The 16,766-nt window shown below is 32.4% G+C and overlaps 2 protein-coding genes across 2 annotated transcripts; one reads left to right on the forward strand and one right to left on the reverse strand.

The window, feature by feature from the left end:
• Positions 1 to 1,246: 1,246 nt before the first annotated feature.
• On the reverse strand, positions 1,247 to 7,289 carry LOC134707294 (uncharacterized). The gene is made up of 4 exons (XM_063566941.1): positions 7,136 to 7,289; positions 5,608 to 5,718; positions 3,588 to 3,663; positions 1,247 to 2,464 (listed from the first exon to the last, which is right to left on the reverse strand). The coding sequence occupies exons 1-4, from the start codon at positions 7,185 to 7,187 to the stop codon at positions 2,035 to 2,037; spliced, it is 669 nt and encodes a 222-aa protein (XP_063423011.1). The 5' UTR covers positions 7,188 to 7,289; the 3' UTR covers positions 1,247 to 2,034.
• Positions 7,290 to 9,834: 2,545 nt separating this feature from the next.
• LOC134707295 (uncharacterized) lies at positions 9,835 to 15,999 on the forward strand. Its single transcript, XM_063566942.1, has 3 exons — positions 9,835 to 9,994; positions 13,121 to 14,114; positions 15,071 to 15,999. The coding sequence occupies exons 1-3, from the start codon at positions 9,940 to 9,942 to the stop codon at positions 15,933 to 15,935; spliced, it is 1,914 nt and encodes a 637-aa protein (XP_063423012.1). The 5' UTR covers positions 9,835 to 9,939; the 3' UTR covers positions 15,936 to 15,999.
• Positions 16,000 to 16,766: the final 767 nt, after the last annotated feature.

The raw sequence follows: 16,766 nt of genomic DNA on the forward strand, positions 1-16,766 counted from the left end.
ATTTGGTGTTAGGTCGAAAGGATGAATACATTAAACAAGTCCTAAATGATGTTTGCCTTTATTTTAAAATACACTTTAGTTAGCGCTTTTTCGGTTCAGCGTCATTTTCAATTTTCTATGATGTTAAGCTGTGTGGAATGTATAAATACACAGCCACATCAATCAGTCATGTCGGTCACTTTTAAAACGTACATTACAGAGAGGAGACCTAACGGGGTAGTCGCATTACAAAAGAAACCGGCTCTAAAAACGGCATCATTTTCCTTTTCCTTATGTTTTCTTGGTTTCAATTGGTTGTTGTGATTATGCCTTATTCACCAATACCGTATAGTAACACACTTTACACTGGTTAATTTTTTGTAACAATGATAATAAGATTTTAAAGGACTTATTTCATTCTTAGAAAATTTACAGAATTCCATAGACTCAGTTGTAACAAAATACCCAGAACAGAGGAGAGTGTTCACGAACCTTACAACATAATAAAACAACCTAAGATGCATTACACAAGTAATGGTGTCATTATTACGTCTTGTTTCATAGATATTAATTTATATTTTCATGGATATAAGCGTGGTAATTTGTCATTTAATATTCTACAGTAATAATTTAAATTAGGCATTATTGTATTAAAAATGATAATCCTATATAGTGCATGCTTCGTGTGCTAATGACCGCATATAGCGTTTTGTCGTCAATATATTTATCATGATTTGCTGTCTATCGTCAACAATATATCTACCACTTTTTTTCTATTGTCAACTTTGTTTTAAAACAACCATTTGTCTTAGTTTCTTCAATAATATGAAAACCACAGGGGTTACTAGGTGTAAAACATGGTCATCTTAGTCTTCTGACCTGCATTAGGCCATTTGTCTAAGTGGGACTTCCGATTGGCCGTGTGTGATGATGTAAATTACGACGACATATCCGGTCGGAATGGGGAAATGATAATTGAAATACTCATATTTGTATGCCTTCCTGGTTCTATTCTTCGTGAATGTATGTGATCGGGCGACCTACATTATTGCGAGTTTTGCTTCCGACAGGTATTACGTTTGCACGAATTTAACTGTGTGTATTCGTGTTATTATCCTGAGTATAAAAAAGGGCAAAAGATACCAACTGGAGGGGACTTTAAAACTCATAAATCGAAAATAAACTGTCAACGCCATGGTTACAAATTAAAATGACAAACAGTAGTTCAGAAAACACAACATAGAAAAAAAACTAAGCAAAAGGAACATAATGATTTTTCGATTTTTTGTTTTTTGAAAAATAAAAATCATAGATATGTTATACAATCAAATAAATCTTTCTTTGTTTATTTAAAGTTTAAATTTTAAACATTTAAAAGCACTAAATGAAAGTAGAATAGCAAAGCTTTTCATAAAATACAGTTTGTCTTTCCTGGAAAGGAACACACAAGTATATTCATTTGGAACAGTTGTTCACATTCTTGGCGGTATTATAGGCTCACCGATAACGTAATTTTCAACAAATCAAGTAGTTAGCAAATAGTTTACGGCTTTCATTCATTGAATCATATGACTTACAATCTTTTACATAACTGCCATACACTTTCTCCGCTGGGAAAACTGGCAATCGCTAATCCTTGCCGTGTGTATAGCATTTTATTAACGTTCAGGATACAATGCGAATGCTAGTATTACTGCCCGAGCCATGTGTGAATTTAAAACAAATCTATGGCTTTAATGAATTATTTCTGAATTATACAATAGTGAACCATTTCTCCAAAACGGTGGTAAAACTTCATACCAAGAAATGTCGTGTGAGAATGCGAGAAACGTTTCAATTACGAATATAAAATAGTTTGTCCTTTACAAGACATTTTTCACCAAGTCTATTGTAGATAGCGGAAGAAGGATGTAATGTGACGAGAAAACTTCACACTGGCCGTTTGTATCAATCTTGTTAATAATGAATCATGATTGAATACAGTGTTTAAATTATAAAACAAAGATATTTTTATTTGAAACACAAAATCAATAAAACACAAACTTAAGCAATCAGCTACGTTCGAATTTCCTCGGCACTTTGTGAGACATTTGTTTTTAAATTTTCCATGGACGTCTTCCCCTTTTCACTGATAATGTCTAAATTTTCTTTAGATGCATCGATATATGGAATACTAGAACCCATACTAGAGGTTTTCGATGTTAAATTTGGAACTACCAGTTCTACATTTTGATCAATGTTTCTCGGGAGGGATGTAGTTGGAAATGGTTTATTAACAGCCCCAATCTCAATGTTTACATAGCATGTGTTCTGACTCTTCTTGGAACTGGATCTTCTGGTAGGTTTCACCGGAGGTAGTGTTCGAGAATTTTGTGATCCGTCACGTTCTGGTTTATTTGTAAAAGCTTCTGATTCCGTTTGTTCATAGCCATGGTTTACGTAACTGGCACGGTTTGCACGAATTTCAATTTTCTTTTTCTTGAACCTAAAAATAATCGCATAGATTAGAATGTTATCTGTGCAAATAAACAATGTCTTTTAAAAAGCACTTTATTGTATAAATAAAAAGATATATAAAGCAATGGCAAAGGATACAAAGAAATATCTTCTGGAAGTCATATAAGATAGTAATTATATAAATGTATATACTAAGTACGTCTAAACAAGTAACGACTCTACGACAGATTCATCCATTGGATGACCAATGAAGGTGATACACAACTAAAACACATATTATATTCATAATTATTCTAAACATCAGCAAAAAAATGTTACATTTGTGCACATTTTTGTTGAATTACCCTTGCCAGTACAGCGCTTTATACCACTCGGTCACTTAGACTGAACTAAAAACTTGAGCTTTCGGTGACCAAGTGTTACCTTTCATCGTCAGTAGAATCTAGAGTTGTAACAGAGCACACGATTTATAAGGCATGAAGATGGAATTGATTGCAGATTAGCCAAAGTGTCTGTTGTTAAGACGGTCAAGATATGGCTTGCTTATTATTTAATTTATGCTTTTTAAAAATTGTGTTCTTTTGTTGACGTTTATACAACAAGTAGATGAGTAAATATATTTTTTTAATTTCATTGTTATATCTGTTTTATTGTATTTTATCATGTCATCCTATCTTTATTTTTGCTATCAAACTTAATACATTCAATAAAGAAAGAAAGCGAAAGAGATGTGAATAAAGATCTTATTGCTTGTGTTGTCCCTTCTGATTCTTCTGAAAAATTATCATATGGATATAAGTTAAAAGTCGATTTCAATTATGAACCGTTTTTTTTTTTTTTCCTTATTTTTTTTTGTTACTCTAACTGTTAGAAATTTGTAGGTTTTTAAGGTTAAAAACTTGTGGAATATCCATAATCATTAATCATGTTATAAATTGTCAGTTCCTTATTCTTCATTAATATAGATTTGTACACATTTAGGAACAAGATTGTTATCGGTGATTAGTTGCAATTGTTTGAATGCTGTATTTGAACTTTGAATTGGACAATATCTTCAAATTAGACCAGAGCATTAGTACCGATACTCTTTTCCTGTGTGTTTCTTTTCTTAAAACAACTAATTATGGAATAAATCATATTTCAGACTTTACCTGCGTATCACAAGCAGTGCTACTACTATGGTTATAATGAAGATCATTCCTACAGCGGCCAACAAAATGATCAATCCTGAATAGACATAAATAAATTCAAAATAGAGACTATATGTATCTAATAGTAAAATAACAAAAATACCTAACTCCATGGAAAATCAAAACTAAAAGTCCATTATCTAAAGGCAAAATCAACAGCTCAAACGAATGGAAATAACTTTCATATTTCTGAATTATTAAGGTATTTCCGAATAACGTAGAAAATGGAGATTAACCATGGTTTTATGGCTGGCTAAACCTCTCACTTGTATGACAGTCGCATAAAATTCCATTATATTGAACAAAACCAACAAGACATAATTGTTAAATATATCAAAAATGGGTGTAGAGCAGTCAACATTGTGTTATATCTTAATCACGATAAGAACGAAAAGGATGTAACCAAAATTGGATAGACCGTTTCTGGTTCAAAATATTGAAAGAAAAACAAAAAAACACTATAATCTGTAATTGAGATGATAATCGACGTCAGTATCTTATCACCAATGTCTTCGTAGCTTACGATGGACACTCTTTTTTCATTAGAAAAAAAAAGATACAACCCTGTTTCAACAACTATCTGGTGATACACTATTAACGTTTTATAAAGACTGAGTAGTATAACTGTGAGCTCTTGAATACCGAATGAGTTGGAAGAATGTAGATCTCATTTGTAGGTGAAAATGGTATATTACTGCTAAGGTGGGAGGAATTTGTAATTTCAAAATTAGAATCGTGTCGTTTGACATAGAATCTAGTACTGATTATGTCAAATTTGAGGTATACATAAGTCTAAAATTCAGGCGAAGAAACTTGTATGTGTTGTTTCTTCAATTTGACATTCTGGAGGATTTATTAATGAAAACCCATCAGAAAAGTTTGGATTGTTAATGGAAAAACATCTTCAATATATCTGAATGTTCAATATATGATATGTTTCTGTGATTTTCTTGTTTCGAAGGAACTCCAACTCATATAGAAATAAGAAAAGGTCGGCAAGGAGAGTTGTAAAGCTCGTTCCAATAGGAATGCCGACAGTTTGTTGAAAAATGATACATCCAAATTCAACAAATGTGTTGTCAATAAGAAAGTCAAGCTTAAGATCATTACGTCTTGTTCCTTGGTGAAGCATGTTTTACCATTTGTTCATTTTTAGCAAAACTTGCCGTATGGTATACCAATTTAATATCTTTATAGTGTATGTTACCATTTTATATTGAAAAGCATGGGATTATTTCTTTCAGCCGATTTTTCAATTTCACATGGGGAATAGTGGAGTAAAGGGTTGAAAAATCAAAGATTTTGATAGATTTAATTTCAGAGAAAGATCGAGATTTAAAAGTACCCAGAAGTTCTTTCGAGGTTTAAAGAATCCACTGGTTAATACTAGTACGCACATAAACAGTTTCTCCGTATTTTTAAAAACCATTTTTAACTGCGGACAGAAAAGGATTTGTGAAGTACTGTTATAAAGATATAGGAAGATGTGGTATGAGTGCCAATAAGACAACTCTCCATCCAAGTTACAATTTATAAAAGTAAAACACTATATATAAAAAACGAGAAACGAGAAACACTTATGAACCACATAAACAGACGACAACCACTGAACATCAGATTCCTGACTTAGGACAGGTGCATGATTATAAACTAAACATGTATAAACTAAACTGCATTCTGTTCATATAACATACAGATCTAACTGAGTTTTATATATAGCGTATAAACCAAAATGTATTTTGTATTTATAATGTACAACCCAAAATGTATTTTGTATTTATAGCGTACAAACCAAAATGTATTTTGTATTTATATCATACAACCCAAAATGTATTTTGTATTTATATCGTACAAACCAAAATATATTTCGTTTTTGTAGCGTACAAACCAAAATGTATTTCGTTTATGTAGCGTAAAAACTGTATTTTGTATTGATAGCATACAAACCAAACTGTATATTTATTCGTACTGATGACAATACCTTTCGTTCCTAGTCCTTTAGAATCTGGTTCATTACTATCTATCTCCACCAAATTATTTGATGTCATCTCCACAGGTGTCGATCTACTATTCTGCGTTGTGTCTGCTAAAACTAACAATATTTTGAAAAGTATAAATTATTTATTGATTGCTGATTACTTAACGTCCAGTGGCAAATATTGTATTCATATTCAGGACGAGAATAATAAAACAATAAATACCTGCCATAGGATAGGCCGGGATAACGGAAGGAAAAATAGAATACATTTTGCAAATGAGGATATCATGGGTATGGACAGAAATGTCGCCTTACAACAAGCCACCTACTGACGCTTCAAAATATTGTGGCATGGGTTCTTTACGTGCAGAAAGTGTGGCGCTCTCTACAGGACGCATCGGATTTTTAAATAACACGTGGTTGCGTATCTATACATCCCGCGCACCCTAAAGCATGCCCTACCTTGGCAAAGATTTCACTGCCGATTGGAAGCAGAAGGAAAATGACAATTTTGCTATTCTCCAGTCACCCATGTTGTGGAAAATATTAGAATTTCGAATAATACTTTGGTCGTGTGTAGTGTCACATAATTATATAATATAGATTGATTGATAGATTGTTTGGTGTTTGTTTTACGCCGCGTCAGTGCTAAAAAGCTATATGACGGCGAGAGGTTATTTAAATATTTTTACACTAAATAATATAGATACTAATCAAAAATATATAACTCCAGAATTTATAGTGTGCACGTACTATACATGATTAAACAAATTAAAACGGAAGCTATTAGCTAAGATACTTATGTCGCGTGTCGATGGTAGATACATGTTTTATATCCTGTTTATATTTTAAAGCGGCTGTTTTCCCCCTTAATATTACATAGCTTTAGTATATTTTTCATTTACGTAGCTTTGGTATTTTTGTTGTATTTGATGAATTTAAAAAGGAGAGTGATTAATAAATTTTAATAATGAGATAAATAAATTCAAATAAATAATCAAATGGAAAAATAATCATTTCGTAAAGCAAGGTTACTTTGACTAAACATATGTACACGGTTTAATTAATAATTCATCTTATTATATTTTGATGGCGGTTGACAATTAAAGAAAAAAAAGATAAATAATGAAAACTTCCTGATTTTCAAATTATATTATATGCATGTTTTTACTCATATATCATTTTGCTCCTTAATGATTATTTTTGGAAATAAAATTTCTATTCGTTATTTTTTTCTGATTCTTGTCGATAGTAAATGGGAACGTTAATAATGTGAAACAAATAGTTTTCTAAACCTATGAAATCTCGGGTATGCTATGTTCGTTGGGTTGGGAATACTTTACTGTTATCCTTTATCTGATAAGATGTAAAGAATGGTCGTGGAAAAATTTAAAACATCTTTTATCAATAATACTTAATTATAACTGACTCAGTAACAAAACAAAATACAACTTGTTAAAATAAAAAAGTTTTTGGTGCAAATGTAAGATGTTATGCGGAATATAATTAATTAATATAAATGAATACTCACCCTGTCCTATAATATCAACGAATGCTATAATAACATACATGTAAGTCGCCATTATGGTAACCTATGTAACATGTGACTAAGCGGATTATACAATGTACATATAATTTCAAGTGTTTTTTGTTCATTTCAAAGGAAGGATACTTAAGCAAAAGAGGTTTGTCCAAGTTTGGTGTGATTATAAACTGAAAACCAAATACAGCATTACGTACGCACTTTATAAACAATAAATGTTGATTATATATTTCCTAGACTGACTATTAAAAAATATTTCCTAATGAGGTTGAAAAATAGTTTTACCATGTTTTTGTAAGTACAAGATTGGTAAACACGTTTTCAGATTTTTTACTGTTTGTCTCCAACCCGGCAACTGAACAAAATAATTGCAAAGCCAGCTGACTGCTGGAAATAGCCTATGACAAATGAGAAGTAAAAAACACTTACTCAACCTATTGAAGTTAAAAGTTCGTGCGAATTTTGTTTGGGAGCACAGTGCAGACTTCTTCTCGTTTGATATAGGCTTCAAAGAGGGACTTAAGAAAGAATGACATTTCATAAAACTGAAGAGAAAAAAAGGACATTGAAGCCGTCTCATGTTACTTCGAAATACAGTTCACATACAAAACCCGCTACATAATTCTATTTATCTCATAGGAATGTTAAATAAAAGTGAGAATGGAAACGGAGAAAATGTCAAAGAGACAACAACCCGACCATAGAGCAGACAACAACCGAAGGCCACCAATGGGTCTTCAATGCAGCGAGATACACCCGCACCCGGAGGAGTCCTAAACAAATATGTATACTACTAGTTCAGTGATAAGTTGACCGAGTAACTCCATTTAGGAGCAGTTAATTATTTTTTAAAATGTAAGTTTTCTGATGACATATGGATGATAGAAGACATGTTTTCTTGTTACAATGTACTGTCAGGTTGCTCTCTCAATGATGTGATATACCATTTCATGATTATTTCCCTAACAGTTCATAGGATGTGATTAAGTGGTGTATTTTAGTTATATATCTATTGGCTGAGAAGATTAAATTTTGGCCTCTAAACTTTGAGTTAAACGTTAAGAAAAATCTTGCTGTGTTTGACTTTAGGTATTTTTTTACACTAACAAATCTCCGTAGAACATCGCCCCTCTCCAATTTCTAAGCCTCATACAAAAAAGTTGATATTTTTTCTGACATTGACCTAATATTGATACAGGAACTCGGAACTCGAAAAGAGGACTTAACAAAAAGGGTCTAGGTAAAGCGTATATGCGACAAAAGATAAACTTAATTAGTTTCTCCTTCTTCTTCCTTCATAGTACAGGCCTTCGATGGAAGTATTAGCGTACTGTTTTACGAAAGAGAGACAAGAGATACAAGAGGGACAGCCAACTCATTGATAGAAAATAAACTGACAACGCCATGGCTAATAAAGAAAAAGTCAAACAGACAAATAATAGTACACAAGACACAACATAGAAAATTAAAGACTTAAGATGTCAGACCACCAATTACTCCCTCAAATTTAGAACGTATGTGAAAGTAGACCTACTGGGACAAAAAGATAGCGCATTTGATTTCATTGTCTACTTAAACTCACCAACAAATTTGCAGAAATGAAACTTTTGGTGAAAGGGAGACACATTTAGACCATTATGAGCCAAAATTCACTTGTCTATGCGTTTGCATTAAAAATTCAGGATCAATGCGCTACATAATTCACTAATTTAAACCAGAAAACCGGGAGTTATTTTGGTAGTATCTGTGTTTTCAAGATCAGAAATTTCTAATAAGGCTTTAAACATTGGTGATCATTGGTTGAAAATTGACATGCAGAAAGATGATACATGTACAATTCAGGATATACCTGGTTTCCTTGAAGTTAAACTTAATGGGTAAAATATTTAGAAAGCTGTGAAAATTGCAAAATTTGGTTAAACAGATAGGAATTTTGAATTGGTGGTCTGACACCTTAAGCAATACGAACCCCACCAAGAAGTAGGGGTGATCTCAGGTGTTCCGGAAGGGTAAGCAGAAAAAGAACCAATTTGAAAGATATGTTTTTTGAGTTATTGCTCTTAGACAGACAAAACAACTGCATCGGGGGACATTGAAACCGGCAGTTTGTTTTTACTAAGTTAAACAATCTCCTCGAAAAGCATGATTTCTTCTCTTGATTTGATTTCACATGCACTTATCCACAAAACATATTTACATGCTTAATATATATATAAGTATATAAATTATTTATTTCCGAGACAAGTGCCAGTGTGCGATTTGCTAATATTTGTACCGGAAAACTTATGAAAAAACACGAATTGAGGGAAATTGTAAGATTTAGGCATTTCTATATTGGCTTATTGAGCTAGACATTACAAAGTAAATTACTTCAGATATTTTTTATGATTTGCAAAGATGGAAACATGACTGTTATGTAGAATTTATAGATTTGACCTAAAATAAACACGGGACTCCTGGTTATATGCAATCAAAATTCTATTCAACTTGCAATGAATTAGTTTCCATACAAATGAATCATATTCTTGTAGTTTTAATTCGACATTTAAACAAAAAATAAACGTTTGAATTCGAAATACTTAATCAAACATCTTATAAACTTCAACTTAAAGACCATTTATTAAAGGTTATGAAAATATGTGAAAGGAGTTTCCGACACTGCGTAATCGTACCAGTATACAACATCGGAAGTCAGTTTCCTTTTATAATTACACTGTAAACACGTCCTCATGGGATTAATGTCACTCCAAACATGATGAAATTTTATTAGGAAGTAATTAGAATAGACAAATATGGCCGCATATATGATCGCAATAGTATTCATCATGTTTTCACAGACAAGCAATGGTAAGAGAGCAATATTCTGGTTAAGAAAATAGGCGCTTGCTTCTTAATATGCATCCATCTTTGTTCTTTTGCTAGGAAAGTTTGTTGTATTGTCTACTTCCTATTTGTTTTCAATTTTGTCCTACTGCTTATGTCAACACAGTATCCTTATCTAGGAGTGTACATTAGATTCGTCATTCACATAAATGTTTGGAAACAATGTCATGAAAACATTGAAATGACAAAACTGCCTAGTTTATAGGTCTGAATTTCTAATTCTTTTGGGTTGATATAAAAACGTTGATATAAAACAAGAAGATGTCGAATGATTACTCATGATACACCTACCAAACAAATACCAAATGACGAAGATGTCAGAGACTATATAGGATATCGCAATACCTTCAACATGGATCAAAACATACCGCATAACAAGCTATAAAAGACCTCGAAATGGCAAATGTAAAAAAAATTAAACGAGAAAACTAACGGCCTGATTAATGTATAATAAAATTAACGAAGAACAAATATGATATACAGCAACACACGGCAACCCCTGAATTACAGGTTTCTGACATATATAATGTGACGGCGATCAACATGTTCGAAGGCGTTAGTCCTTCCAAGACCCAAGACAGTAGTGTAAGACACAGCATAAGAGTAAACTATACAAATCAGTTGACAATGACTTAATTCATTAGATTGATACAAGACAAAAGAACAATTAACAACAACACCGACAGACGTATTAGGGAATTAATACATCCCTATGGAGAAAAAAAAACACAATCTAAAGAGTAATAGCAACTCCTTACAGCTAGTTCAAAGCCAATATCCTAAAAACATATACCTAGGACTAAAATACCAATCTGTACAAATCCAACATCCAATGGATTTAGTGAAAAAAAAAGTCATTAATAGTCAGAGAATAACACAAGACCTTACGCAATACCAAAATGTAGGTATCGACAGATTGCACACCATAAGATGGTACCAAAGGAACATCGCCGATTCAAAAAAGGAAAATTAAATATAAGGATAGAAAAATCGTCACTTTTTTGGTGTCAATCCATCTTTGGAATTTCCAAACTTAAATCGTACCTCCATTGCCATGGAAACTTTGGGAAAGTTTACCATTGAATCCTATGGGGAAAACTTTAAAGTAACATTTACTTTCTTAATTGGCAGACCGAACTTAGTAAAACGTCAATGCTATTTTGTCTTTCATGTCATATTTTGTTATCTTGGTAACAACAAAATTGTTCAAAATCAAAATGCTCCAAACTTTAATAACTTCACACAAATGTTGACTAGCATATTCAGATATATATATGAAAATTAAAAGTGCTCCAAACTCACTTAAAATTATCAGAAATAGATGTTGTCATGCATATATGTGCATTTATTTTTCAAAATTATCAAAATGGCTGCCGCGTAGTGGCAATGTGCAAACTGTGGTGCCTGCAATGGCAATTCTTGAGTTTTTATATCCTTTTGTTCATACAGCTTTTCAACTCTTTCGGTTCTTACATCATTGCCCATCAAATATACGATTGAGCGTTCCTGATGAAGGCGAATCAAGAAAAGTTCCTCGGGCGCATGACATTTACAAAGTGTTGTATCCATTTTATTTCAGTATAAAACTAAACAGTTAGAATATATTACAATATAAAACAGTTAGAATATATTACAATATAAAACCGTATGGGATAAGATAATTGAAATCATCACTTTACATTCAATGACTTTTCTATTAAAAAGTATAACTCCGAGTCGGAATATAAAAACCTTGCAGTAAGTATTTCCACGTCATGGAACAAACCTGTTTACTAAATATCTCTTACATGTTTTTGCATTATATGTTCCGAGGAAAGATTAATTAAGAATTGAATGCTTCTTTCCGCGTTTCATTCTAAAAATGTACGCACAGTCGACGCATTTACACCCCTATGAAGTTACAAAAAGAAGCATTTAATACTTATTACATTTTTTAGCTAGGCTCATGAAAACACGAATTTTATCATTTTTTTTATTCAATTCACATCTGCACTTTATTGTGGGACCTCGTGTTATCATGAATGATAAGTTTTATTGTGTAATGCAATTGCTTAAGGAATAACACGTGATGTGCAGATAGTCAATCAGAAATACGTATTATAATGAAACATACATATAATATAATTATAAATATATATCTATATACTAAAAAATAGGAAGGGAAGTATATTTCAATGAGGCAATTGCCCAAAAATATAAAAGCTAACACTCATGGCCAGATGTACCAAAACTGGTCCTCAATAATAGTCTGTGTACGGGGCGCCGAATGGGACTCTTGTGGTTTTGTACTCGAAATTCAATTTTTTATGGACAAAAGTGACTTTTGTTCAACAAACATGAGTTCAGTTTAACAAAATTTGTAGCATACTACAAAGTTAAAATTTTGTCATACAAAATTATCTTTCAGTGGACAAAAGTCACTTTTGTCATGAGAAAATTCATTTTTTTTTACCTTATTTGAAAATTAGGCGACAAAAGTCAATTTTGTATGCAAATTAGTTTAGTTTGGATTCTGTGAGACAAAATCGACTTTTGTGAGACAAAATTGACTTTTGTGAGACAAAATTGACTTTTGTGAGACAAAATTGACTTTTGCGAGACAAAATTGACAAAATTGAATTTTGTCGTCACAAAATTGCGTTTTGTCGAGGCAAAATTGAGTTTTGTGAGACAAAACTGACTTAAGTGAGACAAGATTGTCTTTTGTGAGACAAAATTGACTGACAGAACTAAATTTTGTCCCACAAAACTAAATTTTGTCTCACAAAACTAAATTTTGTCTCACAGAAGTCACACAATTGACTTTTATGTTTTTATTTCCATATCGGGTAACAAAAGTCAATTTTGTATGCAAATAAGTTTACATTTGCATACGTTTTTGACAAAATTGACTTTTGTCATGACAAAAATAAATTTTGTCCTCACAAAATTGAAGTTCTCATAAAACAAGTCTGTATTATATAGTTTTGTAAGACAAAAATGATTTTGTTATGACAGAATTGAATTGTGTACAAAACCATAATTGTCTCATTCGGCGCCCTATTCTGAAGTGTTTTATCTTACGATAATTGTTTTCCCCTTTTATTTTAGCTGCAACTATTACACCGACTATCGGAGAAATGGGGTCTGGTGACATAGATGACCAAAATACTTCAACAAAAATCGTCACTAATAAATATCATTCAACAGAACAACTTAAAGCCATTATTAACACATCAATTAAACCACAGACGTTTTCTGGTCAGAATATTAACCATTCTATGGAAGATACTACTAGTGAGGAAAATAAGCTCTCATCATCATCAGCAACCACACCTAACTTATTTGTAGAAGAAACCACGTCTACCGTTACAACAAATGTAGAGACATCAGCTAACAATGGTATCAGCTCAACGCTCCAACCTTCGTCATCCACAACAAAACGGAGTTTTACTACTTCGCCAATTATAACATCGATTTTAACATCATTTAAAACACAGAGAACGACACAACATTTAACTACAGAATTACGCAATGAAACGGACGTAACGGAGAAAGAAACAACATATATTCACAGTACGACCGTAACGAAGAGACCAACAACTAATAGTCGCAGTGAAACGGAAGTAACGAAAAGACCGACAACTTATAGTCCCAGTACAACGGTAACAACGAAGAGACTGACAACATACACGCGAGGTAAAACAGACGTAACCAAGATACCGACAACTTATATTAGCGTGACGTCTTCTTCGACAGAACAATCTGCTATTGTTGAAAATGAAACCACAAAGTCCTTATATACAGACAATGCCATAACCGAAGAAACATCTTATCATACTGTAGAAAATGTTCATTCAACCGAAGCTAGTCTCCCAAGTAGTACGTTGGATGTTGTCAAATCAACAGTCACAACAATTAAACCACCAGATATTTCACAGACTGTTTCCTTTTCAAATATCACAACAGCAAAAACAAGCAATGTCAGCAAAAACAAAGAAACAGGAACAGAAAACGATACTGTACTTGATCATCTCGCTTATATAATACCAAGCGCTTTTATTATACTATTGGCAGTTTTAATTAGTGCTGTATGCCTTAACAGGTTTGTTATAATTAGTATAGTGTACAGACGACACCACTACTTCAAGAAAAAAATCAACTTGTACATTTAAATATATCATTACCAAAAGATAACCAAAGCAGGAATTAACTGATTACCACACATGTAATAAAGCAAAAACACCAAAAGTTAAAGTTATCTCTCACAAATAGAGGTGTCATATCAAATATACACCAATAACACGGCTTTTAATAAAATCTTTGTTGATGAGAATCAACTAATATATAGGATCATTATGGTACAATCAAAATTGTTTGACTTAGTGTAGCATTCAATCAATCAATCAATCAATCAACTATAATTACCACAAAAAAAACAAGCAACAACGTTTAAATATTAAATATTATATATAAAAAGTTGTACACCAAAAAATCCCAAAGTTTATATCATTATCAAATATATAAGAAAAAAAAACCCGCTTAATGACAAAAGTTACCAGCATCGCATGCAATTTTTTGCTCAATCTTACGGTGATATAAAGTAGACAAGTTCCATAAAATCTAACAATATTGAAGTCAGTGAAATAAAAGAGGAACTTATAATGTTCTTATCAATTCAAATCGAACGTATTGATTCTTTCTGTTGTATCATTTTCCTTTTTGGGAGCTAACATTTGATTTTTAGGGGGAAAAGGATGAAATTTGGAAAAAAAAATCAGGACAGGAGTAATGAAAAAAGGCAGCACCGAAAAGAGGGAAAACAAATAAATAAAAAAATGCAGGACAGCGATTATAACAAAAAAATATGCAGGACACAATTTTCCATCCTAACGCCCCCTTAAAATCAAATTGTAGCTCCCTTATATTACCCGTTTAAATATTACAACGATTACTGTTAGATTCAAGATATCTTATCCAGTATTTTATGTAGTAAAACACCATTAATGCAACCAAACAAAGTGTTTACATACGTATAGAACATTTTCACATTTGTTTTAGGTATAAAGGAAGGAAAAAGGCAGAGAACATAGACGGTGTTCAAAAACGTCCCAAAAATTCTTCCAATCCTGCTTTTATGAAAGAAAATATGAACGCGTTGGCATACCAATTTCAATCTCGTGATTCAAAATTGCCGTCTGCTTTTAAAACAAAACTTGAAAACCCTGGAAATGGTTTTGAAGAAATAGAATTGAGAGAAGAAAATCAAATTGCAGAACAAAATTCAGATAAAAATCAAACAACAGTAGAAATGGAATCAAATTTTAGCCCAATAGGTAAAGACAGAAGTTATTTCACAACCATAGTAGAAAATGAACAAAATTATGATACAGCTCACACTCCACCACTTCCGGGGAAAGGCCATAAGATTCAAAATGTTGCGCATGACACATCAGCTTCCCATTACGATGTTCTTCCTCTAAGAGAAAGCTTACCAGTCAAAAAAAGAAGACAGAATTCAATAGACGAAATACCTGGGTTAACAAGAACAAACCTTTACAAAAACCCAGAATACGATGTTTTACCTCTGCGAACATTTGCACATAATCAATTACCGAGTGACTCCCGAGATAGAACAGTTTTAGAAACAACAAAGCAAGATAATAACTTATTACATAGTGTTCAAGCAGGAAATGAAACAAAAAAGCCAATGGAAACTTTTAACTTCCCCGATGAAGTGTTCAGCGACGATCTAAGTGCACCAGGCAGTAAAAGTGAAAGTGAAACTGAGCAAGACATTACAGAACAAGAAATGATTGGAAACAATGCCGTTGATCAATTGAAACGTCGTGAGCCAGCATCACGTGCACCCTCGTTCGTGGCACTACCGAGAGCAGCATCCGGATCGCTAAGAACAGCATTGTAATAATTAAACATTATGTTATTTGGTTTTTGTTAGTCTATAATTATCTATTAAACAATTATGAGAGTTTGTGAAAAATGATGGTAAAACCATGAGAGAATATTGTTGCTTGTGAATAAGTTTACGATCTTGTTGAACAAAATTTCCTTGTCGACCTCCCTTTGATTGTTGTTGTCGATATTACTTCAAAGTATATAAATTGTGTCAATTATGATAAGGATGTAACTTTATAAGAAAGAAACTAAAAGTTAAAAATGTGTGAAGACTGAAACATTCAGACGAAATAGTCCACCCTACAATAAATCAAAAGACTTGTACTTTTACGAAGTGAAAACCTACTATAAATTATAAATTGAGCAAAACGATATCCAAGAAAGATATCAGTTGCATCTAACATACAAACATACCTATCTTAATCATGTTCTCAACCAGTCAAATATCTACAAGTTAATACCATGTTGACCAAATCGACCAGAGGTCTAATGCAATTTCAGTGTATACCAACTTTAACGATATCTCTTGGTTGGTTGGTTGGTTGGATATACTGCAATATGTTTACAAATATATTTCTTCTACTTAGTAACAGGAAGCAAAAGAGTGTCTCTACTAGATTGAAGTAAAACAAAACGCACAAACGAATAAAACGAATGTGGAATAAACACTGATACAACAGCAACCCGACAACACAGGGAAATTAAAAAAAAGATGTCTGCATATCGTCATCGACAATGTTCCAAAATATGTCAGGCTTTCAATTGATCGGAGTTTTGAAAAGCTGTTAAGTTAAGACGCTTGCACTATTCTAAAAAAATTGTTAAACATGACATAGGCTAT

The sequence above is a fragment of the Mytilus trossulus genome, chromosome 2, assembly GCF_036588685.1.
Source record: "Mytilus trossulus isolate FHL-02 chromosome 2, PNRI_Mtr1.1.1.hap1, whole genome shotgun sequence".
Lineage (NCBI taxonomy): Eukaryota > Metazoa > Mollusca > Bivalvia > Mytilida > Mytilidae > Mytilus > Mytilus trossulus.

Coding starts and splice junctions, on each gene's coding strand:
- LOC134707294 (XM_063566941.1), bottom strand. CDS start 7,187: ATGGCGACTTACATGTATGTTATTATAGCATTCGTTGATATTATAGGA. Junction 3,664..5,607: donor TAAAGGACTAGGAACGAAAG/GTATTGTCATCA, acceptor ATGTCTATTCAG/GATTGATCATTTTGTTGGCC. Junction 2,465..3,587: donor GCACTGCTTGTGATACGCAG/GTAAAGTCTGAA, acceptor GATTATTTTTAG/GTTCAAGAAAAAGAAAATTG.
- LOC134707295 (XM_063566942.1), top strand. CDS start 9,940: ATGGCCGCATATATGATCGCAATAGTATTCATCATGTTTTCACAGACA. Junction 9,995..13,120: donor GTTTTCACAGACAAGCAATG/GTAAGAGAGCAA, acceptor CTTTTATTTTAG/CTGCAACTATTACACCGACT. Junction 14,115..15,070: donor AGTGCTGTATGCCTTAACAG/GTTTGTTATAAT, acceptor CATTTGTTTTAG/GTATAAAGGAAGGAAAAAGG.